Source organism: Leucoraja erinacea, chromosome 10 (assembly GCF_028641065.1).
Source record: "Leucoraja erinacea ecotype New England chromosome 10, Leri_hhj_1, whole genome shotgun sequence".
In the NCBI taxonomy this organism is placed as follows: Eukaryota; Metazoa; Chordata; class Chondrichthyes; order Rajiformes; family Rajidae; genus Leucoraja; species Leucoraja erinaceus.
The window spans coordinates 45310399-45325464 of NC_073386.1; the positions used below are offsets into that span (position 1 = coordinate 45310399).

Below are 15066 nucleotides of genomic sequence, written 5' to 3' on the forward strand. Positions count from 1 at the left end.
TAAAAAAAGTAAAACAAAAAAAGGTATTTAAGTTTGAATATATGTAAAATTTGTGGGATGTGAAACCAGAAGACCATGCATGTAAATGAGGAAACGTGTAATAGATTAATATAATATAGTGCCGGATTTAATAAGATATGGCAACAGAGTTTTAAATGAGCTGATAATGACATTTTGAAATTGTGGGGAAATATCATGGGATATATTAAGGGACAGAAACAAATGAAGTTACAAAATGTGGAAAGAGATGAGAATTCAAGTTCAAAGTCGAACAGAGAACATTACGGGCACTTCAGTTTAGTCGAAGACAATGGGTGGGTGGGGGTTGTTTTGTGGCTGTAATAAATGCATAGAGTTTGTGGTGGGAATTGAAGAGTCTTGTTTTACCAATATTTTTCTGTGAAGAATAACAGTTCATCCAATACTAAACATAAGACAAACCAACTCCATCAAGTCCAGTTTCTGGTCCTTTTGATCGCTGTTTGTGCTATTCTCATGTGAGATCTATGAACTTATGTCCTGGAGGAGATGTGAAAACTAAGAATTACATGTGGTTCTTTCAGCTGATGTACTTTAGCTTTGCTTCTTCATGGTTGCTTTGGTTACAATCAAGTAACATGTGCCTTGGGGCGTCACACACATTGTTTGTGAAATAACTCTGGTGAAGTACTTTGCTAAATCTCCCAACTTATCCACATTATAAATATTAAGTAAAGGATAGGTACCACTTCTCATAATAAGACAATAGATTAAAAAGGGGAGATCATCCTTGGAGCTGGTAGTTTTTTCCCGACTCAGTCTGAAGAAGGATCTCTACCTGAAAAGTCACCTATGCCGTTTCTCCAGAGATGCTGTCTGCCCTGCTGAGTTTCTCCAGCTTTTTGTTTCTATCTTCGGTTTAAACCAGCATCTGCAGTTCCGCCCTACGCAGCATGGTAGTACTGTTGTCTCGCATATTTCATCAATCCTGTTGCTAAAATTCAGCATTTGCTCTAAACATCAAGAACACAACTAACAAAACCTGGATGCTGAGAGTGTCTCACCGTTCTCTTTGGCTGCAGTTGCCAGGCGCATTTTAAGCTGCTCCCGGAGTCGGTCATTGGCACGGATGGATTCCTCCAGACGCTGACGCATGGTGCGAATTTCCCGAAAATGTTCCTCCAACAACTCTGTACCTGCGTGAAAATGTGTAGGCAGTTATGATAAAATAGTTCCACTACATTAAAACACATTTTATAATATTTGCATGGTTTTATGTAAAAATTAAGAATGATTGGATCAAATTTAATCTTAATAACTTTTCTTTTCCTTTCCCCATTATTCCTGAACTCATTAAACACTGAAGAATGCCCAGCAAGAAGCTTCCTATTCAAAACTACTTTCTAACATAAAGGATCATGTGCTACCAATTTACTCTGCATGTTTTAATTGTTTTTTTTGTTGAGACTAACAGTTGTCTAACTTTACTCTGTATTTTTTATGTACAATGCTATTAATATTTTAATACTTATGATCATGACAATAATGCACACTCATGAGAGATTTAACATAGCAAGTCATATACGGCATTCAAATTGATGTAACAAAATAGTTGCCACATAACAGAAGAGTGGATGGAAAGAGTTAAATAAATTCAAGAAAGCAGGGCTGAATAGGTAAGGACCTGATTGCTAACAATACATTAAAAATAGGTTTAAACAATGAAAAGGTTAATGATATAGGAGAGGCAATGAAGGGACTTACACACAGGACATCATTCCCTCATTTAATCTTAAATTACACTTCTCATAATAAGACAATAGATTAAAAAGGGGGGATCTTCCCATCGTCCTTGGAGCAGTAAACAGCAGATATAGCTATCCAATTAGTTTATATAATTTTGCAAACCTCCACATTTTACATAACAATAGATCCAAGAAAATTAGGAAAAATAGAGGAGATTTCTTGCTATAGGCCATTCAAAGATTTGTCAAGTACATGGTGGAATAAAACAAAATTGAATAGTCAATATGATTTAACATCAAACCTGATGAGTTTAACCAATATCGACCACTGTAGACACCAGAAAGATGGATATAGAACATTTAAAAAAATCCCAATTATTGAAACACAGAAACATCAATTTGAACACAGTAAGACCCTGCAAACTGCCAATAAATGATTCATTTGTTTAGTGTTGTTGGCAAGAAAATTAGTATATTGACCATGATACTATAAAAAAAATCACTTTTTATCTTCAACCAGTGATATGTGATCTTTTGCATTAAACACATACAGTACATAACATTAATCCAGGATCAAATGTTTGCCTTTACTCCAGTTGTAGTGTGACAGGATGTAGGTGGGTGTATGGATGCTGACTGGGGAAATGGATGGACAGTGGGAAGAATGGGTTGAGGAAAGTGATATAAAAACACATTCAGTACAATCGAGTTTCTGAGTGGAGATTTTCCTCAGATTTTGTACAAAATATAGTTTGATGTCATTTTCTCTGACATTATATTCCAATTAAAGAAAACACATGCAATTTAATGGCACGGACTTATCATCAGGTTCAGGACAGCAAAATCTACTGCAGGCAATAAATAGAAGTATTTTCTTTTTCTTGGGTAGTTGAGTCAATGAAAACACGGGAACAATGTAAAGAAATGTTCCCTTTATGGTGCAAATCATTCAAACTGGAGATTTGAATAACAGTTTTCTGATTAGGATCATTGATCATTTTAAATAAAGCTGACTTTCTAAACTTACAGGGCAGTGAGTGAGAAATCAACTCATCAATCAGTAGTTTGGCTTTCCTGGTTTTAATAGCTGGGGTTTGGAGTTCATGACCCATGAAGTCAAGCATCATTCCTTAAGCAACATGCCATGCTAGTACTCACATACAAGCATGTTCACCAACCTTGTTTTGTTTTAATGCTGGTTTATTTATTTCTTTATTTCTCCTGCAGTGCTTGCAGTCACAGGTATTACCACTTTCAACACAATCAAATGGACAAATTTACAATTTAGAAAAGCAGTAATTAATTTTATTGTGATCAATGCAGCTCTTACTTTGATCATTTTCTTGCTGGCAACCATTATCTTGCAGCCCGTGCAGATTATTTTCAGTTACCAGAGCCAAAGATGTTTCTTACCTGCCATGTTTACCCCCGACTGGTACCCCGATGATCCAGAGGAGACATCGCCCACTGTACTCATTCTCACTGGTTGATCAGCTGCTCCCCAGAGTGCAATACTAGAAACATTGGAGGGTGTCAAGTTCTCCTGCAGATTGTTGGCAGCATTCAACTGGTGCTGAAGAGTATTCTGTGGTTGAGATGCACCGTCAGCTTGTTCTAAATGTGAAGACACACCTGGGCTGGTTCCTGAGAAGGTCATGTCTACAGGAGTGGTTTTCAGCGGAGGGAATGTCAGTTGGGCGAGGAAAAAAGAAAACAATTATTTAGCTTTCATTCAAGGAGAGAGAGAGAGGACCACTTAAGGGCAAAAATAGAGTTTGAAACAAACAAGTTGCACCTAAGATGCAGAATGAACAGCTTTCAAATATTCTACTTATCCAACGGTGAAGCTAATTGAGGTCACTTTATGCTATTGGTGTCAATACTATTAGGTAAACTGTAAAATAGTCAAGCAGAGGGATTTCCATAAAGTAGGGATTCATTCACCTCTTAAGGAACCAGTTTATTTAATTCTCATGTTATAATAATCACTCTTCCTTTGCTCTTCATCCACATTCCAGGGCAGCAATGATAGCCTTTTAACAAATACATTCTGCAACTTCATGCAATATGCTGTAATAACCATTCTATTGGCGGCTTGCAGAACATTAATGGATCATTTCCTTATTGGTGTTAAATTGTTAAGATGTGCCAAATGTGAATGGGTACATTGATTGTGCAAGCAAGCGTCACTGATCAACCACTTTGTGTTAAAAGCACTAAGTGTATATCATGCTGAGCTTTTAGAACCAAATGGTGCATTCAAAGCATGCAGTGAAGGACTAGAAGCGGGGAATTGCATCTTCAACACTAAAGCATTTTTTATTGAACAGTCATATCACAGTGGATGAAAAATAATCTTTCCATGCTTTCACACAATTAGTTTTCTGTTGTATTAATATTGTTGATATCCAGACCTAAGAATGTTAAAAATGATAAGTATAGCTCTTTTCCCCTATACAGGATATAGAGTCACAGAGCATGGAACAGGCCTCTTGGCCCAACTCATTCATGCCTACCAAGATGCCCCATCTAAACTGGTCACATCTGCCCACATTTGGCACGTAAATCTTTATTATCCTTTAAATGTTGTCATAGTACCTGCCTCAACTACATTCTTGCTCCTCTTTGTCCGCTGGTCTTGATTCCCCTACTCTGGGTAAAAGATTGCACATTCACCCTATTTCTTCCCCTCATACACCTCTATAAGTTCATTTTGAACACTTAAATGTAGAGCAGTACAGATATGTCAAGTTAAATTAATATGCCTGCACGTGATCCATATTCTGCTATTCTCTGCATTTCCACATGCCTATTTAATAGCTTCTTAAATGTTACTATCATAGCTATCGGCCTTTAAAACTATGTTCTTTAGTTTGTGACATATACCTCTATTGTATCTACCTATCACTTGCCAGTCTATGTCCTGTTCCTCCCCCTCGCCCCCACCACAATCAGCCTGACGAAGGGTCCAGACCTATAACACTTCTCCACGTTCTCGCTGAGTTACTGCATCACTTTGTGTATTTCTTGTAAACCAGTATCTGCCGTTCCTTGTTTCTAGTTAGTCATCTTATTTCCTTTAGCCTTGATCAACATTCATACATTGTGTTACATCTCATGTGTCTCTCAAGGTCAATTCATTATTTGCTGAAGACCTGCACACACTTTGAAGTACTTGTGCATGTAACGGTAAACTCGACTTGATTTGAAAATAATATTGTAGTAGTCACTCAGAGTTACTCTTACTTTGCAAGTGGCTCTTCGCTGAGTGCATGGGAATGTTCAATGTACCATGTTATTTTTACACCAAATTTTTCTCTAGCCAAGTTATAACCATTATACCATGTTACTTATGGAAAGGCTGCCCTGGCTATCTCACTGAACTCACCAACAATACAGCAAAATTTTCAACTTTTGCGGTTTGTCAATATATGTGACAATGTTTCTCATCTATTGCACTATGCGTAATTCTGTGCACAAGCAGAGTCTGAGGAAATCATTTGAAAAACTCCTTGTTTAAACACGTCTCACAAGTACTAATCTGGAATCTCTGCAGTCAACTTGATTAGAGGTTAAGAATTTATTGAGTACTCAACACCAGCAAACAGGGTGGAAGAGCAAAAGTTAAAAAGTCATCAAAGATGTCAAGTAACTAAAGGTCTGTGTTGGTAGAGTGAGCATGAAACATCCATGACAGATTACAACAAATCTGAGACTTGAATACAAAAAAAAAGTGTTTTTTAAATGTTTTGCAAATAACACAAGCCAGTCAACTGTTAAAGTGGAAAACAGTACAACCTGATAGTTCACACCTCCATGGCTGGATTTATTGGAAACCTCGTTAGTATTTAATAAATACAAGATCCACTACAATTTTGGTAGGAAACAGATGAAATTGTTTTTTGGAAGAATGACCAAAAGAGCAAAAATATTTTAAGTGAGCCAAATGAAATGCAGCACGTTGAACTTGTTAGTAGATAAAGTATGCAATATAGGCAATCTTAACTGAAGAAAGAGTAACAATCACTGCAAAATCAATTCAGCCCAGCACTGGAAATTGTGGAGAGCTGTAAGTTTAAAACCCACAGTTAGAGTATTATAAAGATGGTTTGTGATAATGCAGACATTCTAAAAAATGTGGCAGCACTTGTGTGTGGAATATACTCAGCATACTGAGCCTACTCAGTTTAAGATACTGAACAAACTGGACCTAATGTTCAAATAGGAATGCAAGTTCTTTAGTAATCTTTAGTAATAGTATCTAGAAACAAAAGAGAATTTCAGCTGGCACAATAAGGTAATGGAGCAACAGGAGAAGCAACATTAAAATTCCCTCATTGAACTTGTGTGATAATTGAGTCTGGTGAATAACTCTGCTTCTGTTGCAACTGGGATCCTTCAGCACAAGTATATCAGGTCAAAGTAGTAAGATGTTTCACTTGCATAACGTAAAGAATCATATCCTCTGTACGGAGGGGTAAATATAGCAATGGAAACCAAAGTGGTGACATTCAAGCAGTGACCGGATGGAAGGGTAATAATTAGCGAGGAAACCACAGAAAGTTTACCAAGACTGCGGAGGATTCGTAATGCAGTAAAATTATTTTAAATAGCATCTACATCACTATAACATCACTAGTGGCAACGTAAAAGCAGCTATTTCAAAATTAAAGGTAAACAGCAAGACAATTATATGAAATTGACACAACCATTGACTACCCCATCATGGAATGTGAAAAAAAGTTTAATAATTCAACCCCCACCACATGAATCACACTAAAGTTGAGGACATTAGGACAAATAGAACATATAGTCCTTCGTAGCAGGCAAAAGGAAAGCTACCAATTTTAGTCCCTGTTTTTCTCAGTTTAGGACAGAATGACTGAAGTTGCAGTTGGATTGGAAAAACATATTTAGCCTAAATACCACAACTATGTTTAAAGGAGCTCCTGAAACAATATTCAGATATATTTAAAATCTGACTGGGTATTACAGTATCTCTCTTGCATTTACATATTACATCTCATGCCAATATAATTTGTTGAAACTCTTGACTGGTCAAACTTAGTAAAGGCCTAGATAATGGGCAAATGAATCTTGAGATATGGTTGGAGGAGGTTGTTCATTGTCCACATTATTGGGATTTGCATACATTCCACAGTGCTGGATTGCCCTTGAATATAACCTTCATGGGTTTTGTCCATTCATTTTGTGAAATGTGCCACAGCCATCATAGTCATCCAGGGTGATAAGACAACCCAGCTCCGTATAGTTTATAAAATAGTCCTAATAGAAAGGACTTCTACTTGCATCTCAAAATGTATATGCCACAATACTAAGCTCTGCACTAAGACCGACCAATGTCACGCCAATGCCTTCATTCAGATGGAGAAAGTCAATACTATCTGACTACTCAGAAATGGTTGTACTTATGTACAATGTTCCTCTATGCTGGAAAATTAATCACCAAAATATTCAAGGTGACTAGATGAGGGCATGTGTGTGCAATTAGCATGACGTGCTAACTGCAGTCACCACAGAGGACAGAAATCTTTGGCTAGAATGTTTCAAAGACATAATTACAATAATGTCAAATTTGAAAAAGTAAGTATGCCTTTGATCAGAAATAAATCAATGATTTATATCCCCAAAAATTGATGAAAATGGTCTGCTGCCAGTTCAAGAGAACATCAAATAAACCTTAAACTTAAAATAATTGTAATGGTTATCGAGTTCTTAATATTTCTAGGTCTGATCCAATACTTCAGATTTACACCTTCTGTTGCCACAGCATTGACTCCATTTCATCAATCATTAAAGAATATTATTTAAAAAAAAATCTTTGACCGTAGTAAAAGGTGATTTTTCTGGCTTAGCATTGGAAATCACCTGATTTATTAAAGAAGACCTGACTTTTGAAGCAAGTTTATGAACACATATTTAGATGAAAAGATTCAGACACAGATCTAAATGGAGACTTGAAACGGTTTTCAAGACTTTAAATACTTTTAACTGTCTACTAAAGAATGTATAGATGATATAGAGCTGCTGAAGGAGCTGCAAAGCATATTTATCCTAGAATTCAATGCAAATCAGTTGTGTTGAGGGGTCAAGGAAAGAGCGTTCATGTCGCAGCCCTGCTTTCACCAATCTTTCCACCACCATGCACAAGAAGCGCAAGACAGACACCATTGTATGCAGATGCCGAGAAGTCTGTTCAGCTCTGGCTGAACAACTTCTAATCTTGTGTGGACTCGATAAGAAGAAGTTGTGTTGGGCAAATGTGAAAACTTTGGGCTAGAGGATTTGTCTATTGGCCGGGCACTGGGAAAGACAGAGGAGATTTGGTAGATAGATATTCTGTATGGCAGGACTGCAAACACAACTCGTAAAGCACCACTGCAGGTGTGGAAATGGTTTACAGGCCCATTTCTGTGAATCCATACATAATTCTATAAAAGGGCAGACAACATTTTAGTATTTATCAATCATATTCAAATTAATTGGAAGTAATGACTGTGTGATCAAGTATTACTGCAAGTGTTATCTTAGAGGAATCTTTGCCAGGCACAATTCTGGATGTAGCATCAGGCACTGGTCCAAGATTGTTTTTGATGAACAATTTATTTAGAACAAGGGAATAATATACAATTTCACTTCCCCTTATCACCCAGATTCAAATGGGGAAGCGGAAAGATCCCTTTTAATTTATAGAAGGCATTGAAGAAATAGGCCAAAGAGTCACGAAATAACAACGTACCACTGCTTAAAACTGATGGAACAATGCTGCACTCCTGAAGGATACACTTCTGCAGTAATACCGATGAACCAACATTTCTGGATGGCATGAATCTCACTATAATGATGATAATGCATACAGATAATCTAAACAAAATCGCCGTAGTTGATGCCACACTAAACTATCTTGTGAAGATGCTCCAAAACCCCCAAAAAACAACATTTAAATTTTACTGACAGTAAAATATGATTTTTCAGCCAAATTTTAAAAGAAAGATAATTGTTAGCAACATAACATAAGCTCAGTTTGCATGTTAGAGTTTTTGTGTGACACATCTTTACAAGTCGGAAGTAAGAAGATGGGATACAAGGATAATAGTGCGATATTAATCTTCTAAGAGCCGTTGAGAGACCCAGAAGAGTTCTAGTGGACTACTTTATTCCAGCAGATGATAAACTGGAAAAAGCTCAAAGAATGAGAGATTAAAAATGTTGAGAAAAAAAGACCTGGTTACATTTTAAAACATTGTTGTTATTTTTTGCAAGGGAAGCAGTAATGAGTGTAAATATACAGGAGAGCATTTCTGACACAAGCCACGTGTGTACTTGGGGCATCATAGTTAATTATCATTTTGTTCTCAGCTGACATCCACACAGACACAATTTCAGCAAGAATTGACCATGATTGTGAACCTTTTCTGAAGCTGACCTATATTTTGTGTTGAGGCTAATCTTGGTATTGTTACACCAATTGCAGGTATGATAAGCTAACAGCGCAGATTAGTGGCTGAGCCTCCGAAATTTAATACTATTTAGATTTTTTTTTTAAATCACACTTAATCATCAGCAAAGAAAACAAATGAATTAGAATAGACAATTAAAGCTCAAATATTTTTAGTGCTCCCGATTAAACTTCCACCACTCCACATCATGCTGGTTTGCACATGCTCTGTTACATTGGTGGTATCCAAGCAGAATATCAGGTAAAATTCTCACTTTCTCCCAGCTGTCTTTGTAACATGTGAAGTTCTTGTTGGACCTCGGCCAGTGAAAATGTTGATGGTGTCAGGTAAGCTGGCCCAAAGGGCTTGCTTCCAAACTGAGAAGGGAAGCCAGCACAATATGAAGCCTGACAGGCATGAGGGCTTGGTGGCACACTGCTGGAATAGAAACCTAAAGGTGGACAGCAGAATCAAAATAGAAATAAAATGAAAAGTTTTATAGAAATAAACACAAATTTCAACATAAAACACAGTAAATGTGGAAACACTTATTAAACCTGCTCCTACTGTGCATAAATACACCCAGATTTGGAATTACTACACTTGTGATTTTATTTTTCCTGCTGTTCCAAGCCCTAAATGATCTGACTGTTGCTCAGGTACGTTCGGTATATTCCTAATTCTTTGATGTTTTACCGAAATGCTCATTCCCACTGAGATCAAGGTCGCGACTGTCAATGGATGTTATTTCATCATTCAACTTCTAAATACAAACCTATTACTGCGGGAGTTAGTGGTGAGGGAATTCTGGATCGATTTTCTCCTCCTTAGCCCAAAGACTTGAAGCAAAGGCTATAATCAGTATAGAGCTTAGCACCTTTATTTTCCTGATCTGCACTCTTGGTTTATGTTGGACAGGTGTAACTGGACCAACCGTACAATGCAAGTGTCAGAAAGATTAAACCCAGAAAGCAAATCATCTGTTCTTAGAAGTTTTACGCCTTAAACCACCATCTACCTTTTGATGAACATGACAGGGATTGATGTTCAGTGCATGGAAGGCAGCATTGTACCCATTTTGCATCTTCTACTTCTAACTTGTATTTAAATGTTAGATTTAACATTAGATACCCTGAGCAAAAAAGGGTATCAAGTAATGAGTGTGACATCAAATTATAATAACCCAGCACATGTAACCACGACTGCACTGAAAACATTACCTGAATTGAAGGGAGGAAGATCAAAACCTTTTACTTAAAGTGTCTACACTAGTTTTAAAGCCCCAATTAAAGCTATAAACATTGACCAATTTCTAACTGTACCTTTTTGTGTCTTAGCAGTGTCACAGGGTTGTTGAGAGAGTGAGATGTTGGCATTATCCTTGGGTTGACTTTCACATGAAGAGGCAGATGCAAGAGATGAATGTTGGGATGAATTTTCATAATGATTTTGATCATCTGATGAGAGCAATTGTTAATGTAATGAGGTGTCAAAAAGCCACAAACTCATAGAAAGACATGAAACTAAAACAAAGTCAACATGTAAATTCTCGAACATAATTTCCACTACAAGGGCACTTCCACCAGAAGAACTATAGCAGTTCAAAAGATGACTCATCACCACCTTTTCAGGGCCTTGGCACCAGATTCCAATATGTGAATGTATCCAAATAATAGTTTCTCTGGTTGAGAGGCCAGTGATGATGGATCGTCAATTTAAAGTTATCACTGTCCCATTTATAATAGCTCAAAGAGCTTTAGTGCCAATGAAATATTTTGCCGGTGTAGTGCCTGAATATAAAATAGCTGCCTCTTTGAGCAATGCGATAATAGCAAGAAAACCTATTTTTTGCTAACACTGTATGATAGATAAACATTGAACAGCTTACTGAGGAAAATGCCCTGGTTATTTCTCAAGGTAGCGCCATGGAATCTATTAAGTCCCCCCAAGAAAGCAGATGGTCCTTCTGTTAACTTCTTAGCGATGGACAACAATGCAGCACTTCTTCAATGAAATGTTAGCTAAGAATTTGTGTGTTCAAACCAAATTCCTCCTGACTTACCAACAGACAAAAATGTACTGGTATGCACCTTCAATTAACATATACTGCATGTCATGTGGCTGGAAGACAAAATAAGGATGCTGACCTTTTTAGAGGCGCTGGTTTGCCGTATCAGTGCATGCTGTCACAAAGAAAGCACTGCCCATAGCTAACAAACTCATGATAATGAGACAAATGATTGAAGCATGGACTGTTGTGCCTGTAGACTATGTGGGACAAACCCCCATTCCTCCTCCCCAATTTTATGTTTTAATAAAACATTTGAGATATATAATTGAATTAATTGGTCATCTTCATAAAATGGTTTGACAGTACTCGATAGATAGCATTCTGACTTGGGGCCCTTCAGAGTAAGCAAAAAAATGTAGCAATTTTCATTGTATGTACTGCTATCAGTATGTTCTAGATCTCTACACATGTAGAGTGTCAAATTATAACTGGATTACTAAATGAAGGGGTAATATATATCAGTATAATTCAGTTTAATGAATCAGGTGAAATGAATTGAGATATTTAAGATTAACGAAGGTGGTGATGAGGTTACAAGATCACTGTTGAGTGATATAGTCATCCTATGATATCACAAAGGCACTCTGTGACGATAAAGGGACAGAATGAGCAATGCACACAGAATGAGCAACACACTCATGATACAATAGTTAGCGAGAATAACACGGTAACTGTATGAGACCATCTGGATACCCGAGTGATTTCTTCTGGCCTGCCCATTAGTGAGTAAAAACTGTCCCTTATAGTGTGTTTTGTGACAGAATATTGATTTTCATAAATGAGGTTCAATTTATAACTGGTAAAAGTCATAAATAGACATTGTTACACTTTGCTGCGATACATTTTAAACTTATTTGCGAAGTATACTTTATTTATATAGCAATACAGCAGCCATAAAGCATCAGCACATCGGATATAAACCAGAAGTGGTGCTGGTTGAAGCATAAATACTGCCAGGAAACTATTGACGAAATGCAGGCTTTCTAAATCCTGATGTCTTCTGCACCCACTTAAACAAAATGAACAATCATCGAGCATCGAATACAGAACATAAAACAGTACAGCACCGGAAGATAGACTGGATGTGGAGAGGATGTTTCCACTTGTGGGAGAATCTAGGACCATACTCAGAATTAAAGAACGGTCCTTTAGGAAGGAGATGAGGAGACATTTCTTTAGTTAGAGAATGGCGAATCTGTGGAAGACATTGCCACAAAAGGCTGTGGAGCCAAAGTCAATGGATATCTTTAAGGCAAAGATAGATAAGTTCTTGATTAGTATGGGCCTCAGGAGTTATGGGGAGAAGGCAGGAGAATGGGGTTAGGAAGGAGAGAGAGATCAGCCATGATTGAATGGCAGAGTAGATTTGATGGGCCAAATGGCCAAATTATGAACGTACGAAGTGGCCCTTCAGCCCACAATGTCCATTCTGAACTAATCTCCCCAATCTGCATGCCATCCATATTACTCCATTCCCTGCATATTGATGTGCCTATCAAAAAAATCTCTTAAATATCACTATCTCATCTGCCTCCACCACCATCCATTGCAACGCACTTGGTGGGAGATGATGAGTAACATACTTGCCCCACACATCGCCTTTGGACCTTGCCTCTCACAACTTAAAGCTATGCCCTTCCGTCTTTAACATTTCCACCTTGGGAAAAAGTGCCGACTGTCTACCTGTTTATGCCTTTCATAATTTTATATACATCTTTCAGGTCTCTTCTCAAACTCTGACACTCCAGAGAAAACTATCTGTCTTTCCAACCTCTCCTTATACACCCTGTATTCCAGGCAGCATTCTCATAAACTCTTCTGCATCCTTCTCAAAGCCTCACATTATTCAACCAGAACTGTACACAATACTTCAAATGTTGCTAACCAAAATTTTATATAAAGTTGCAACATCACTTCCTGACTCATGTACTCAATGCCCCGGCCGACAAAAGCAAGCATACCACATGCCTTCTTTATCACTCTCTCCAAATAGATATATATGTGTTGCCACATTCAAAGAGCTATGGACTTTGACATCCAAGATCCCTCTGTATATCAATGTTTATAAAGGTCACGCCATTAATAGTAAGATTAAACGAGAACTTACCAGTTTGAAGTTTGATCTTTATTTTATGAGGAGTAACGTTGAGGGATTACGTGAAGACCCCGTCCAGTACGCATGCGTGTCAATCTTCAAAGCAGCGGTGTGAAATCACAGATAACAGTTATTGAACTGAACATAGTAAGATAAGAGAACCATAATACCAGTTGAACTTTATGATAGAGGGCTGGGAGCAGAGGGCACAAAATCCCTCAACATTACTCCTCATAAAATAAAGATCAAACTTCAAACTGGTAAGTTCTCGTTTAATCTTATTATTTTACTTCGGAGTCACGTGAGTGACTACGTGAAGATTTTAAAGCTCTGTGATTTCATGCCGTGGAACCGAGTCCAGGCGTCATACACTGCATCAGTAGGCCAATGATGAGTGAACATTAAGAATGCATTCAGACATGACATAGATATAGACATGTTGATGCTATTAATGAATAATAGTGGCAATAGTAACCTCCCTCAACCTGGAGGAAGTATGAACCATACCTAACATAGAGTTGGCAAATACCCCATATCTGGCAATAGGTTATTCTGAATATTTGGACAGATCAATGGTTTGACCATCCTGCAACCGCTAGGATGTGGTCCATCCCTGCTGCTGAGGTATAGCGGTCCTGGTGTATAGCGGTCCTGGTGGAGTGAGACTCAATGTCAATGTACACTCCTGTATATGCCAGAACCATATAACCATCTGGAGAAGGTTCGTAGTGATTCCTTCTAACAAGATTTTATGTAACTAATAATATTGCTGTCAGTCTATAAGGCTCTTAGGAACCTTGACATACTGGTGTAAATGCGTGATCACATGCAACCCAAGGTCCACGGGAAGGTCAATGTACTACTCCTGTATATGCCAGACCAATATAACCATCTGGAGAAGGTTCGTAGTGATTCCTTCTAACAATATATTATGTAACTAATAATATTGCTGTCAGTCTATAAGGCTCTTAGGAACCTTGACATACTGGTGTGTAAATGCGTGATCACATGCACCAACCAATCTCTGGTCCATGGGATTTTAAGCAACATCTAGTTTAGGATATCAGAGGGTGAGTCCGGAATCAAGTAGTTTCAGTTGGTATCAACCAAATAATTTAAACTTAACTGGACAATGGTGAGAGTAACAATGTCCTAATCCCAAATATAGCTATGTGTCTGATAAGGCTAATTTAAACGTACGGAAGCATACAGTATGTTCAATATCATATGCAGATTGGCCATGCTATCTTAATTGTAGTGATAGCTCGCTTATGGTGCAGCCGAAGCACTGATAGTGAGTCTGTAAGGTTGATTATATCATGCAGAGGATGGTTTTCAAATCACAACTGGAGTTAGCCATTTTGTAACGCTTCTGAACCATGTAAGGTTTTTGCCTCATCTTCGTTAAATTTCCATAGGTATATAACCCAGGCAGGCACTATGAAAACCCGGAAATCTTGCACATGGACCTGTTATTCAGGCCAAAAGTCATATAATAACATTGCACATCCTAGTTGAGGCGAGAATGCACAATCGCCAGTCCACATGCCTCATTCTTGTGAGCCTTGTCTTGAAAGGCAACTCAATAGTTACCTGTGTGCAATATAAATTGTAATCTAGTGTTTTGATCGTCACCATGTAAATATCCAAACCATTGATTTAATATAACCAACTTGTATCCGTGCTAAAGCGAGACATCATCGATGAGGTTCCATA

At 37.7% G+C, this 15066-nt stretch overlaps 1 protein-coding gene across 1 annotated transcript in view; it reads right to left on the reverse strand.

The window, feature by feature from the left end:
• The window catches only part of pde4dip (phosphodiesterase 4D interacting protein), a 364533-nt gene that overhangs the window by 23335 nt on the left and 326132 nt on the right, over nt 1-15066 (reverse strand). The window contains 4 exon segments of the mRNA XM_055642108.1: nt 1044-1175; nt 3138-3383; nt 9459-9635; nt 10507-10641. Of these exon segments, the coding sequence (XP_055498083.1) occupies nt 1044-1175; nt 3138-3383; nt 9459-9635; nt 10507-10641 (690 nt within the window).